This window comes from Aulonocara stuartgranti (genome assembly GCF_965226115.1).
Source record: "Aulonocara stuartgranti genome assembly, chromosome: 12".
NCBI lineage: Eukaryota > Metazoa > Chordata > Actinopteri > Cichliformes > Cichlidae > Aulonocara > Aulonocara stuartgranti.
In genome coordinates this window covers 19,336,602-19,348,745 of record NC_138948.1, presented here as the reverse complement: position 1 = coordinate 19,348,745, position 12,144 = coordinate 19,336,602, and the positions used below count along the sequence as shown (strand labels likewise).

Here is a 12,144-nt window from a genome sequence, read left to right as displayed (position 1 = left end):
AGAATGTCATGTGGTCAGATGAAACCAAAGTAGAACTTTTGGTATAAACTCAACTCGTCGTGTTTGGAGGAAGAAGAATACTGAGTTGCATCCCAAGAACACCATACCTACTGTGAAGCATGGGGGTGGAAACATCATGCTATGGGGCTGTTTTTCTGCCAAGGGGACAGGACGACTGATCCGTGTTAAGGACAGAATGAATGGGGCCATGTATCGTGAGATTTTGAGCCAAAACCTCCTTCCATCAGTGAGAACTTTGAAGATGAAACGAGGCTGGGTCTTCCAACATGACAATGATCCAAAACACACCGCCCGGGCAACAAAGGAGTGGCTCCGTGTTGCTCGGCGACAGCCCCAAAACATCACTGCTCTCGAGAAGATCTGCATGGAGGAATGGGCCAAAATACCAGCTACTGTGTGTGCAAACCTGGTAAAGACCTATAGTAAACGTTTGACCTCTGTTATTGCCAACAAAGGTTATGTTACAAAGTATTGAGTTGTATTTTTGTTATTGACCAAATACTTATTTTCCACCCTAATTTACGAATAAATTCTTTACAAATCCTACCATGTGGATTCATGGATTTTATTTTTTATTTTTTCACATTCTGTCTCTCACAGTTGAAGTGTACCTCTGGTGCAAATTACTGACCTCTGTCATCATTTTAGGTGGGGGAACTTGCACAATCGGTGGCTGACTAAATACTTTTTTGCCCCACTGTACATATATATGAGGGAACAGACTTCCTCTGGCCATAAAACTTTATACATTTTCCAATTATTTTCCAGCCTCTGAAAAGGTGGGACAGTGCACAAAATTGTCTGTAATTCCTAAACAGTTCATGCAAAACTTTTGAAAAAACAAAACAAGACACTGATTGATTTTAAAACCACTGCAGTGGTTTACAGAGGTAAAACTACAAGAAATATTAGTATTTAGATATTTAAGTAATTGTCTTTGTTCAAATAATTATGGAATAAGTATAATTTTGACTTTCTGTTTTTAATTCCGTTTAGTTTGTTAGTAGAGTTGATTTTCGTACTTGTTTAGTTTTTATTAGTTTCATTGTTAGTCTTTATTAACTCTATTAACTATTATCGTTATATGTCAAAGGCAAGACTTAGGAAAATCTGGTATCAGATTTTTTTTTTTAAATGAAAACGGTAGACTCAGTCTAGGATGTCTATCAATTTATTTTTAACCAAACTAACGTACTAGAGCTAAACACACTACCTCTATATTTGTTTTTGTTTGTTGGTTTTACAAATTCAGAAAATATTTTTTATGCGAGTGAACTATTTTTAATATCCTGTTTTTAATTTAGTTTTTGTTAACTATAATAACTTCGTTTACCGCTTTTACTGCCGTAGCTCGCGCGGCTCCTCGGGGCTGTTAGCTTGCTGTATCTCGAGTTGTTTGACCGTTTCCATGGCGGCCTCAATTTCCCGTCAATCAACTCTCCCGGCAACAGCAACAGCTGTGCCAGTCAGAACCGCTGAGACATGTTCGCCATCGACTTAAAACGCCCGTCTTCTTAAAGTAAGTTAGTTCTGAGTGTTTGTCGCGGTCAGTGTGATGTTTTTTGTTTTCATTTGATAACTCAGAAACATGAACGTTTAACCAGGGAGCTTCAGACAGATTGGCCAGACGCTTTTGTGTTCAATACATCTGATTTGTGGGCTCATTCGCACTATGAAAATATCACTCTGCTTATAGGAAAGGCTCGATTGAGTCTTGGCTGCGGCTGAAAAAATAGTCCCACAAGTCACAGCTAGATGTGACACTTTAATACTCAAGATATTTGTAAGTAACTTTCACAGCTCTTGGACTTGATTTTCAGACGGGGAGATCCGGGGATTTATCGTCAACTCAAGTCAGTTTGGCTTGCTAAGTGGTCTTGGTTTCCTGGACAACTGGGTAACATACCCCCCCCCCGCCTCCCATCACCGTACTGCCACACACTCCTTATAACTTTCCTGTTAGCCCTGACTGCTAAGGGGGTGTAGTCTCCTATGTTGTCTCTCAATGCCTGCACTTTTGTCTTCACGTGCAGGACATGGCTGAGAGGAACAATAACGGAGCAGACAGACATGCAGAACATCCCCAGAAACTTCTTTACACTGGTCTGAAGGTTTAAAAGCATTATTATGTATTCCTCACTCTTATGTGTGCAGCCATTCATATACCCCCTTTTCTCTGCCCTCATAGATCTTAACGACAATAGCAGTGTGTTTGGATTTGACCACTGCGATCGCCTCCTGGATGCAATGGATGCTCAGCTTGAGCAATTGCAGGTTTGTGACTCTGTGATTGTCACTTTTCTTTGTATGTTTGTCTCTGTGCACATGTAGGCAAATTTAAAATGATAATAAAAATGATAATAACATAAGCAAGTATGATTAATTTATCCAGGTCCTGCCCCAGAAATGTGAGCTTAATTGCAGCAGTGCAGGTAATTTATATCACAATAACAGCTCTATACTAGATTTATAAGTTTGTGTTTTCCATGTAATATTATGTAATCTCTTTTTTTTCTGTGTGTGGTATTTTTCTAGCTCCTCTTGGTTGGAGTCAGTCTCTGGGCAAAGATACGGGCCTGGAAAGTACAAGTGAACAAAATGGTACCCCCATGTCTGGTCTAGATTTGATGAGCGCCCCAGCAGTGCAGCAAAGATATGGTAATATTTTAATATTAGGGCTATTCACAGGAAAAGTTTTAAATTAACAATGTTTTTAACTGAAAAGGCCTTATTTATAGTCTGAGGTAAATATCTTACAACAGTGAAAATGATTAGTACTAGTGGTGACATAATTTTTCTTTCAGCACAAGCGACAGAAATGCAACCCTGATTTCCAAAAAAGTTGTAACTAAGTTTAAAATTGAAATATACAACAACCCAACTTTCTTGGAAATTATGTTGCTAAATGTATACATGCTTAATATGAAGCTGCTTAATATGAGAGTTGGTCAGGCCCCTGTGTTGTCTTCATAGGTGGCCTATAATTAAATGATATATATGTAAAGTATTGTGCAAAAAATCTCAATCCAACACTCATTTCTTTAGATTATACTTCCAGACTTTCTTGGAATTGTTTTAAAATGGTCTTGGGCAATAGTTCTTTATATCTTCTGCCTTAAATACTGTATGTATGTTTTCAGTAAATCACTGAAGCAAAATATGAAGAAATTAGAGGTGGCTTAACACTCTTGCACAGGACTGTGTGGTCTATGTTGATCACCATAATGTTAATAGAGTGGACTTTTCCTTACACCACTTCTCCTCTGCTCTACCTCAGAAAACACTGAGGGCTGCTCGAAAGATCCTGTAACTGGTGACAAAACTGAAAAGAGGTTAGACAGGAGGGACAAAGAGGAAATCGAGTCTTGTAGAGAGCAGGTCATCTGGAGGCTGGAGAGGCTACTTGGAGGCACCTGCAAGGAAGGAGGGCTGGCCGAAGAAATTGGCCCTCCTTCAGACAGTATCTGCACCGAGGACTTTGCTACACGCTTCAGAGAGGAGATGGTAGAACTGACTTTTATAGATGTCAGTATGCAAATGTCGGATAAAGCAGAAGTGACTGGGAGTACAAACATCTCTGACAGCGGCGCTTACCAAAGTAAACAACATGAACGACATGTTTATGATGTTGAAAGAAGAGGTTCAGAAACGACTGGGGAAAGCAGCGATGACACACTCACTCCTCAGCATTCCCTGACAAACCAACCACGTCCAAACAAGAAGAGCTGTGTTTCTCATAGCGCTGGAGCAAATATATCACATGCTGGTGTGAAAGCAGGAGCTTCAGAGACATGCAGATTACCACAGCCTGAGGATGACAGCAGTGGTACAAGTCTGTATCTATAGAATCTTTGAAAGATAAGCTTTCAGGCATGTTTTAACTTTGCTTAGTCAAAGGGGTGAGGATTGAGAGAAAAATGATCCATCTGTTCTTTGGCCATATGTCTGTCCATCTGTGTGTTCGACATGTGATCGAAGGCACGTTCTCTACAGATGTTTGACTGTATGAAAATCATTTTGGCAAAACAAAAATGGTGCCTGAATACCATTATAGGTTGAGGAGTGTTATTACTTCTCGTCTAAAGTAGTAAGTCAAAAAATGGGCTCACATCTATGAATGGTTATAATTCATACCCAAAGCATTAAATATATCACATGCTCTCCCTCCACTCAAATACCAGAACTCTGGATTTGAGCTTTTGGACTCGAGGCCAAACTTTCAACTCAGCATGCACATAACCTAATGCAGTGGTTCCTAAAACGGGGGCAGGGAATTCAATGGCTTCAGGGAGTCACTGCATGAAGTCATGTGCGACCATGGAGAATAATGTTGAATGGATTTAAAGTTGCGCGAATGAATGAACATAAGTGCTAGTAGAGGCCTCTGATGTTAGCTTGGCTGGATTGCTAACTTTTCAAATAGAAGTATGAATGAAAACGTTTTATAACCATTGATAGATGTAATACAGGACACCTTTACGCCTTACGTGTACTGTCAGCTGTAGTTTGTTTGTTTTTTTGTTTTTTTTAATATATAAGTCTGTTTTCTTCCCTTTTCATTTCAGGCTTCCACAGCACAGAGTTTTTAAAAGACCCTGAAAATGTCAACAGCAGCTGTTCTCCTAAGACCAGGTGCTTGGCAGGTACCACACACGTTACACTGTATTACACTTGCATTTACAAGCACAGCCTACCACACTGATGCTTTTGGGATTCTGTTTATTTGAAATAGTGATTGTGGGCTGCTTGGTTCTTTTCCAGGAGTACCTGTGCTGAGCTTTGACACGGTGTCCATTGACAGCGACCTTGATACAGTCTGCACGGAGCAAGTCAGGCAGCACATTCACAAGTGGCCCGGTAAGAAACAGAAGATATGGAAGTGAACTAGTTTATAAATATGTTTAGACACAAAATATCAGAGTTTGAAAAGTGAAACTGAAAAATTTAAAGGGTAATGAATGATAATTACAAAATCTTTAAATATGAAGGATAATATCTACAAAAAGTATCCACTCTTGTTAGGATGGCACTCTCTCATTCGGTCTGTCACAGAAATTAATGGCCAGTGTAGCAACCAGACTGACATAACAACACAAGAAGAAAGTGAATCTCGGTCTACATCAGGTAAGAGCTGACTACTACTATTTTATTACTATAAAATACACAAAGTAGTAAAGTGTCAAAATAATTTTCTTGTCTTTATTCCCAAAGTACAGAGATCCCCATATGGACCTGTTTGTAACTGTCAACGTAACAGGAGAACAGCATATAGGTAAAATAAATCAAAGTATCAGCTGCATCTATGTTAGTGCACACACAATAGCCTCAGGAAACTTCAATATGACAGGTAATGCACTAAGAGCACAAGGTCTGAAAGCTCTTAATACAATAAAGAGAAAATTTTAATAACTTCCAAAATCCAATTAAAATCTGCCTTTAAATATTTGGTTGTGTCTTTCTGCCAATTGTGCTGTAGGATAGTTGGTTGTATGGTGGGGAAGTTTGGGTTTAGAGCTCTACCCATTGGGACAAACACCCAACAGTATCTCTAACACATAAAATTCTGCAAATATATTTTCTATGCACACAGAAAAATGCCAAAAAATGTCCGTCAAGCACACAAAATTTTTAATTACCCTAATATCAGCCCTTAAGCGTAAGAGATGAACCCAGAAGAAGAACCTTTCATGTCAGCTGGTGATGATTCTGAAGTGCTTCCTGTCAAAACCCAGTTCTGCAACAACACTGCTTTCCAAATATCAATCAGAGTAAAACAGTGCAAAGAAATCTATGTAAAACACTGGAAAGAAGAAACTTAAAAGCTACAGTAGACAAGAATGTCATCTGACCTTAAACATAGATTAAGAATTAGCAGAATAGGAAGGAACACTTACTTTAACAAATTAAGTTCTATAATTCCAGATGTCAGTCACCTAAACTTAATCTCAAAATTAAAAATACTCCTAGGGCAAGTTCTCCTTGTTTTTTAAATACTTTTTCAGATTGTGTATTCTTCTGCTCTCATGTGTATTCAGACCTGCGAGTTATTTTAGTGACACAGATGAAGAAATGAGCTGCTGGAGCAGCAAGTCCAGGCCTGAGAGGACACTGGACAAGATGCAGTCTGAATGGGTCAAGGTGATTGGCCGACTCTCTGACCTCCGACAAGTAAGACTAAACCTCCGGGGGAAATTTATTCTATTCTGTGTCAGTTGTATAAATTCACTTGCATGCATATGTATGAGATGGTGCTTAGCTTGTTTGTGTGTGGTTTAGAAATGTGAGGAAGAGGAGGAGATGCTGTGGTTGAAGAGGGCTCAGATAAAAGATGTTGAGGTCTGCCTCTCTGAACTTAGACAACAAAGGAAGGTAAAGTCCAGCATTTTCAAATGTTTTTCAGGAGAATGTTTGCTGAAGACTCACTAACGTGTACAAGTAATGGTTCGTGCTGCAGCATGCCTTGCAGGAGTTAGAGCGACTGACTACAGAGACGGCACAGATGGAGGAGGAGAAGAGGACTTTGCAGTCTGTTCAGAGAGACAGCAGAGCAGAGAGGAAGTCTGTTGGGTATAAAATCTCCTCCTACTAACTGTCTCATTCAGAGCCATGTGCATTAACACGGCCAACATCAACATAATATTTGTCTGCATAAAGGAGAGTTTTCTTTATTGATAAAACATCATTTTGCTGCAGCCATGGTAGCTGGCAGCTACAGAAGATGCTGAGGCAGAAAGAATCATGTCTTCTCCAGCACAGAGACACCCAGGAAGATTTTACAGTTCAGCGTCTGTGTAAACAGACTCCAAAGGATGGATCCTGCTTCAAAGCAGTAAAAAAACAAACCTAATCCTGTAGTTAGTGGTTCAGTCCTTGGTTTAATTTTGTTCTTATGTCATCACTTTCTCTTTTTATTGTTCAATAAACAGAACAATGTCATAATGTCGGTGCTGGAGCAGGAAGAAATGGAAAGACAGCTGGATAATGCCAAAACAGAACTGTTTGCTGAGCAGCGACGTGCCAGAGAAAAGCTGGAGTCCATGCAAGAGGTATCATAGGCTGTTTATAGACTATGTAGTAACTCCAAAAATACAAAGTTATAACTAAAAATATTTTTTGGTTTAATGGGACTCATTTTTTATACATGTAAACATGAAATTACATTAAATTGTGCTTTTCTTTTTATAGTCTGCATTCACTTTACGAACAGAAATATTTATGATCTTCAACAATCCAAATGGAGAATCTAAACTTTAATCATAAAGTTGTGGATTTATCATTTTACAATTTTATTTTGGGCTTCTTTATCATTGGGATCTCAATTTCAGTGAGGGTGCTGAATGAAATTTAACAGACAGAATCCATTTTTGTTTGAGTAAAGGCAGATTTAGTGTCTTTTTTAAAATGTCTCTGAATATATTTTCCTTTTGGAGCAGAAATTGGAAGAGACTTGTGAAGAGCTCCAAAGGGCCACAGAAGCAGAGACGTCACTGAGAAACAGATGTGCTTGTTTGGAAGAAAAACAGATGCAGAAAAAGGGGCAGATTGAGGTAGCTTTTTTTTTTTCTTTTTCTTTTTAACATAAATATACTGTGTGTGTGTGTGTGTGTGTGTGTGTGTGTGTGTGTGTTACTGTTGCTGTTGCTGTCTCTTTTCCTGTTAGGCACTGGAGGCTCGAGTGAGTGGGCTGCAGGGTGAGGTGGGAGAACATAAGATCAGGGTGGTAACTCTGGAGAAAATGTTGGCCCACAAAGAGCTGCAGCTCCTAGATTTCCAGGAGCAATGCAGTGCCTTACAAGCAGAACGAGATGGACTGAAGGTGGAGCAACAGCACTTGAGAATGCAGCACCACAAAACCCTGAAGGAAGTTGAAGAGCACACCCACAGTATAATGGTAAGTGCTACAAATCCTTTTTTCTTGTTCTATAAGTAACTTTACTAATATGTTTATATTATTAACAGCAAGCCCAAAAGGTTTATTGTGACAGGTTACTGATTTCTCCTCAGTTCATATTCAGGCTAAAAAAAAAAAAAGTATTCCTTTGAAAGTACAGACTAGAGAACTGTTTGGTGAGGGGTTGTATCTCAGGTATTCTGTAGTGTCATAAATGCATACATTTTATGTTGGGTGGCGTGCCATCATTAACGTTATTGCACTACATATTATACTACTAGTAAAATACTTTGTAAGGTTACTTCTAAGAGGTCGTCCTCTCTTAATTTTGTAGCTAAAAGAAGAAGAATTAATTAAGCTACAGAAATCTCTGCAACAGCAGAAGGAAGAGGTAAAGAAACATGAAGAGGAGTTGCATGTAGAAGCATCGGAAAAGGTACTGATAATCCTTTGACTAACATATGCAACCTTTCTAACATAATTGGATGGTATGAACAGAATGCTCTCTTTTCCCATTTAGGTGTACAAAGCAGTGAAGGAGGAGAGGAGGAAGTGGGAGGCAGAAAAAATGGAAGCTCTGGAGGTGCAGCGTGGGATACTGGAAGAGCAGAATGAAAAGCTCCTGGAAAGTTTGAGGAGCGAAATGCAGAAAGAGAAGAGTAAAGCATTAGCTCTTCAACATCAGGTCATGGAACTAAAAACAGTAAGGGATCTTCCACTTAGATAAATCTAAATACATTTTCTTTCCATGTTTGTATGATTTTGCTTTTATCTCTAAGAAACTGCAGGAGCTGGAAAAGGAAAACTGTACACAGTTGGCTGCAATTTGCAAGTCACTGAAAGAGGAGCACCAGGCGGAGCTACAGATGGCGCAGGTGCAGTGAAACCACATGTTCAAACTCTAGATGTGATGTGACATCTTAGAAAAGTTGACCTGGTGTGCTCTGTAATCATGGCAGAGTCATAGGACAGTTCTGCAGCTCGAGAAGGATGTCCAGCTGGCAGTTAAAGAGGCAGACAGGCTCCGGGTGATGCTAGAAGAAAGGGAGAGCAGCCATAACCAAATCACATCTGAGATGGAGCAGCAACACCAACACTGGACCGAGCAGCTAGCAGCAGAGTGCCAGCATCTCAGCCTGTTAGTGGAGCAAAGTCAAGCCAAACAAAGTGCTGGAAAACTACCTCCCAGGTATAATTTTATGCCCAGTCTTCACAGCTTGTTTGTAATTGGCTTGTAATGCACATATCTTTGTCATTTGCAGTTTCACAGTAGCCGAGGCTTTTATGAACCTAAAAACACTACGAGAGCAGCTGAAGGCTTTTATTAGCCAACTGCACCAAAAGCTAGACTCACGGAAACAAACCAACGAGCAGCTGAGAAAAGAAAAGGTATCATTTGAACTTTACAGCACGCTAAATGTTTATATGGACATATTCAGTAAAAATCTCCCATTTTTCAGGAGCAAGAACTGAGCATCCAGAGGCAACAGCTGAGGCTGGAGAGAGATCAAGCTTTGAATTTTTTAAAGGAACGACTCATTCAGGTCTGAACCCACATGCTTAGACAAAACACACACGCATAGCATTAGAGGAAATTTAACTCCCTGTGACATTTTTGCAGGAACACATTGAGGAGTTGAGCAGCTTAAAATGGGTTCACATGAGTGATGGAGGAGTTCAAGGCGGAGGAGGAGTGGCAGCATGTCTCCGCAAGCAGTTAAAGGCCAAAGACTCTGAGCTCAGGCAGGTTCAGAGGAGCATGGCTGAGTGGAAGGGACAGACCGCAGCTCGCCTGGCACTCAAGTTTGAAGAAGAGTTGACGGCTGAACTGGAACGGTAACGTGCTCAAAACAAAAATGGCATCCTCCAAACTAAACCCAGAATGCAGCCAGGTCATATTTTTCTTTTTGTGTTGCAATAATTTCCCAAAGCTGCTGATCTTGAATCAAACAATACTGTGACATGTATACAGTTTTTGTGCTAACTTTTGTCATCCCACAGGTGCCAGGCAAAGTTGTTAAGGGGCAGGTAATTTTGTGTCTTGGTAAATCAATGTTATACTAACCAGCTGTACAAGAGCATGATCTCACCTCAACTCAATGTGATGCGATGCTTAGACCATAGATCTAACATTATACATATACAACAGATGTTCATGCAGTTATGTTATTTACCCAACAACCAACCAAATTCAGGTTTGCTTTTTCTAGGAAGGCACCAAGACCACAAGATGTTAGGCAGAGGGAGCCTGAAAGACCTGAGGAAGAAATGGTAAATGGTTTGCGCTTCCTGTGTGAAACCCAAAACGTTTGTGTCCTTACTCATTGTTTATGCTATTAAGAAAAATCCTGGTATCATTTTTCTTTTAAGGAATACCAGAAATCGCTCAGCTCTCCCTCCCTCCAAGCTCTGAACTCCCATCACAGCTCCTCAGACATGGCTTCCTTTAAGCTTATACGTTACCTCCATAGCAAAGTGAAGCAGCTCCGTGCTGAAAATCAGGCCTACGGGTGGAGCTCACCTCCTCCCGATTTATCAGGATCCTATCTTGGAACAGTGAGTAAATTCTTCAGTATCTGGTTATTGTGAAGTGACTTTTAATGTTTCCACTTGATGAAGTTTACAGTAGTTATAAATTTCAATACTCCAAGTACTACTTGTAATTTAAAGTCAAGTATTTTTGTGAAGGTTTTGTAATTTTTTTTCTTAATTTTCTAACCCACAAAATTATGTCTTCATTCATATTTAGTCTGACCAAAAAAATGCACAATGAAAAAATACAAAGCTTTACAGCAGTTTAAGGCTATTGATGGTGGTTCTCTGCACTCACATTTCCACAGATTATAAAATAAACTGATAAAACATTAATTCAATTCAATTTTATTTATATAGCGCCAAATCACAATAAAAGTCGCCTCAAGGCGCTTCATAGATACAGAGAAAAACCCAACAATCATATGACCCCCTATGAGCAAGCACTTTGGTGACAGTGGGAAGGAAAAACTCAGTTTTAACAGGAAGAAACCTCCGGCAGAACCAGGCTCAGGGAGGGGCGGGGCCATCTGCTGCGACCGGTTGGGGTGAGAGAAGGAAGACAGGGTAAAAGACATGCTGTGGAAGAGAGACAGAGGTTAATAACAGATATGATTCAATGCAGAGAGGTCTGTTAACACATAGTGAGTGAGAAAGGTGACTGGAAAGGAAAAACTCAATACATCATGGGAATCCCCCGGCAGCCTATGTCTATTGCAGCATAACTAAGGGAGGATTCAGGGTCACATGGTCCAGCCCTAACTATATGCTTTAGCAAAAAGGAAAGTTTTAAGCCTAATCTTAAAAGTAGAGATAGTGTCTGTCTCCCGAATCCAAACTGGAAGCTGGTTCCACAGAAGAGGGGCCTGAAAACTGAAGGCTCTGCCTCCCATTCTACTTTTAACACAAATAGCATGTTTCTTTAGAAGAATCTCAGACTAGTATCAGTCATGCATACAGCCATGCTACCCATGTCTGATGGGAATATTAAAAGCACTAATTGTTTTCCAAATATTGATATTAACTGCTATTATTGTTTCATTCACAGATCCCTCAGAGTACAGACACAGATGGGAGTTAAAGCAACACAAAACCTTACACTGTGTGAGCGACTGCACACCAGTAATAGAATGCTCTTCAAATCAGCCTTATTTAAAGTTGTCCCATGGCAACAAATATAAATCATTCACTGTTCTAAGATAGGAGGTTAACAAGCAGGTCACAGTGACATATGGAACAACTGGAGATGTGGTCATCACATTCCTCTGTGCTAAGGCAGTAAGGTTTTTATAGCTTGCAGTGAGCTGTAAACGACAGGAGCTGACATTTCTCTGAAGACTAACGATCATGTGAGTTACCGTACATTAAATAACCTCATAAAGCTGGCAGGGCTTTAACAAAGTCCTTAGAAAATGCTTAAAAATACATTTACAGTTTCTGCAAGGCTGAAGCAAAATGTAACGTATTAAAGGCTTTTGAACCTGTCTACTTGTACTCGCTGTCCATTAATCTGAAGGGTTCAAAAATATGGCTGAATTTGGAAAGGGTGTGAAGTATGATGATCACTATTGTAAGAGTCAAACCAAATACAAACAACTATCCAAATATTTGGGTAGAGCTCCATTTACAGTATGCATGCATGGTAAATGAATTGGTACTTACAGTATTATAGCGCATTTTACTATAAGCCATGTTCACAC

At 39.8% G+C, this 12,144-nt stretch overlaps 1 protein-coding gene across 10 annotated transcripts; it reads left to right on the top strand.

The window, feature by feature from the left end:
• Positions 1 to 1,149: 1,149 nt before the first annotated feature.
• LOC309718235 (uncharacterized protein) lies at positions 1,150 to 12,104 on the top strand. Of its 10 annotated transcripts, none has more exons than XM_082553273.1 (29): positions 1,150 to 1,540; positions 1,842 to 1,918; positions 2,055 to 2,124; positions 2,210 to 2,295; positions 2,414 to 2,453; positions 2,557 to 2,679; positions 3,299 to 3,853; positions 4,587 to 4,664; positions 4,783 to 4,878; positions 5,044 to 5,145; positions 5,233 to 5,293; positions 6,057 to 6,189; positions 6,298 to 6,390; positions 6,476 to 6,588; positions 6,715 to 6,850; positions 6,948 to 7,067; positions 7,455 to 7,568; positions 7,682 to 7,912; positions 8,247 to 8,348; positions 8,433 to 8,615; positions 8,701 to 8,787; positions 8,872 to 9,101; positions 9,175 to 9,301; positions 9,373 to 9,456; positions 9,534 to 9,748; positions 9,914 to 9,940; positions 10,123 to 10,183; positions 10,283 to 10,468; positions 11,493 to 12,104. In XM_082553273.1, the coding sequence occupies exons 3-29, from the start codon at positions 2,058 to 2,060 to the stop codon at positions 11,523 to 11,525; spliced, it is 3,483 nt and encodes a 1,160-aa protein (XP_082409399.1). In that variant the 5' UTR covers positions 1,150 to 1,540; positions 1,842 to 1,918; positions 2,055 to 2,057; the 3' UTR covers positions 11,526 to 12,104. The 10 variants fall into 10 exon arrangements, 9 of the variants coding, with proteins under 9 accessions (XP_082409399.1, XP_082409394.1, XP_082409396.1 ...); XM_082553268.1 differs by having other exon boundaries at positions 1,151 to 1,540; positions 8,692 to 8,787; XM_082553270.1 differs by having other exon boundaries at positions 1,151 to 1,540; positions 1,842 to 1,949; positions 8,692 to 8,787.
• The last annotated feature ends 40 nt before the right edge of the window (positions 12,105 to 12,144 follow it).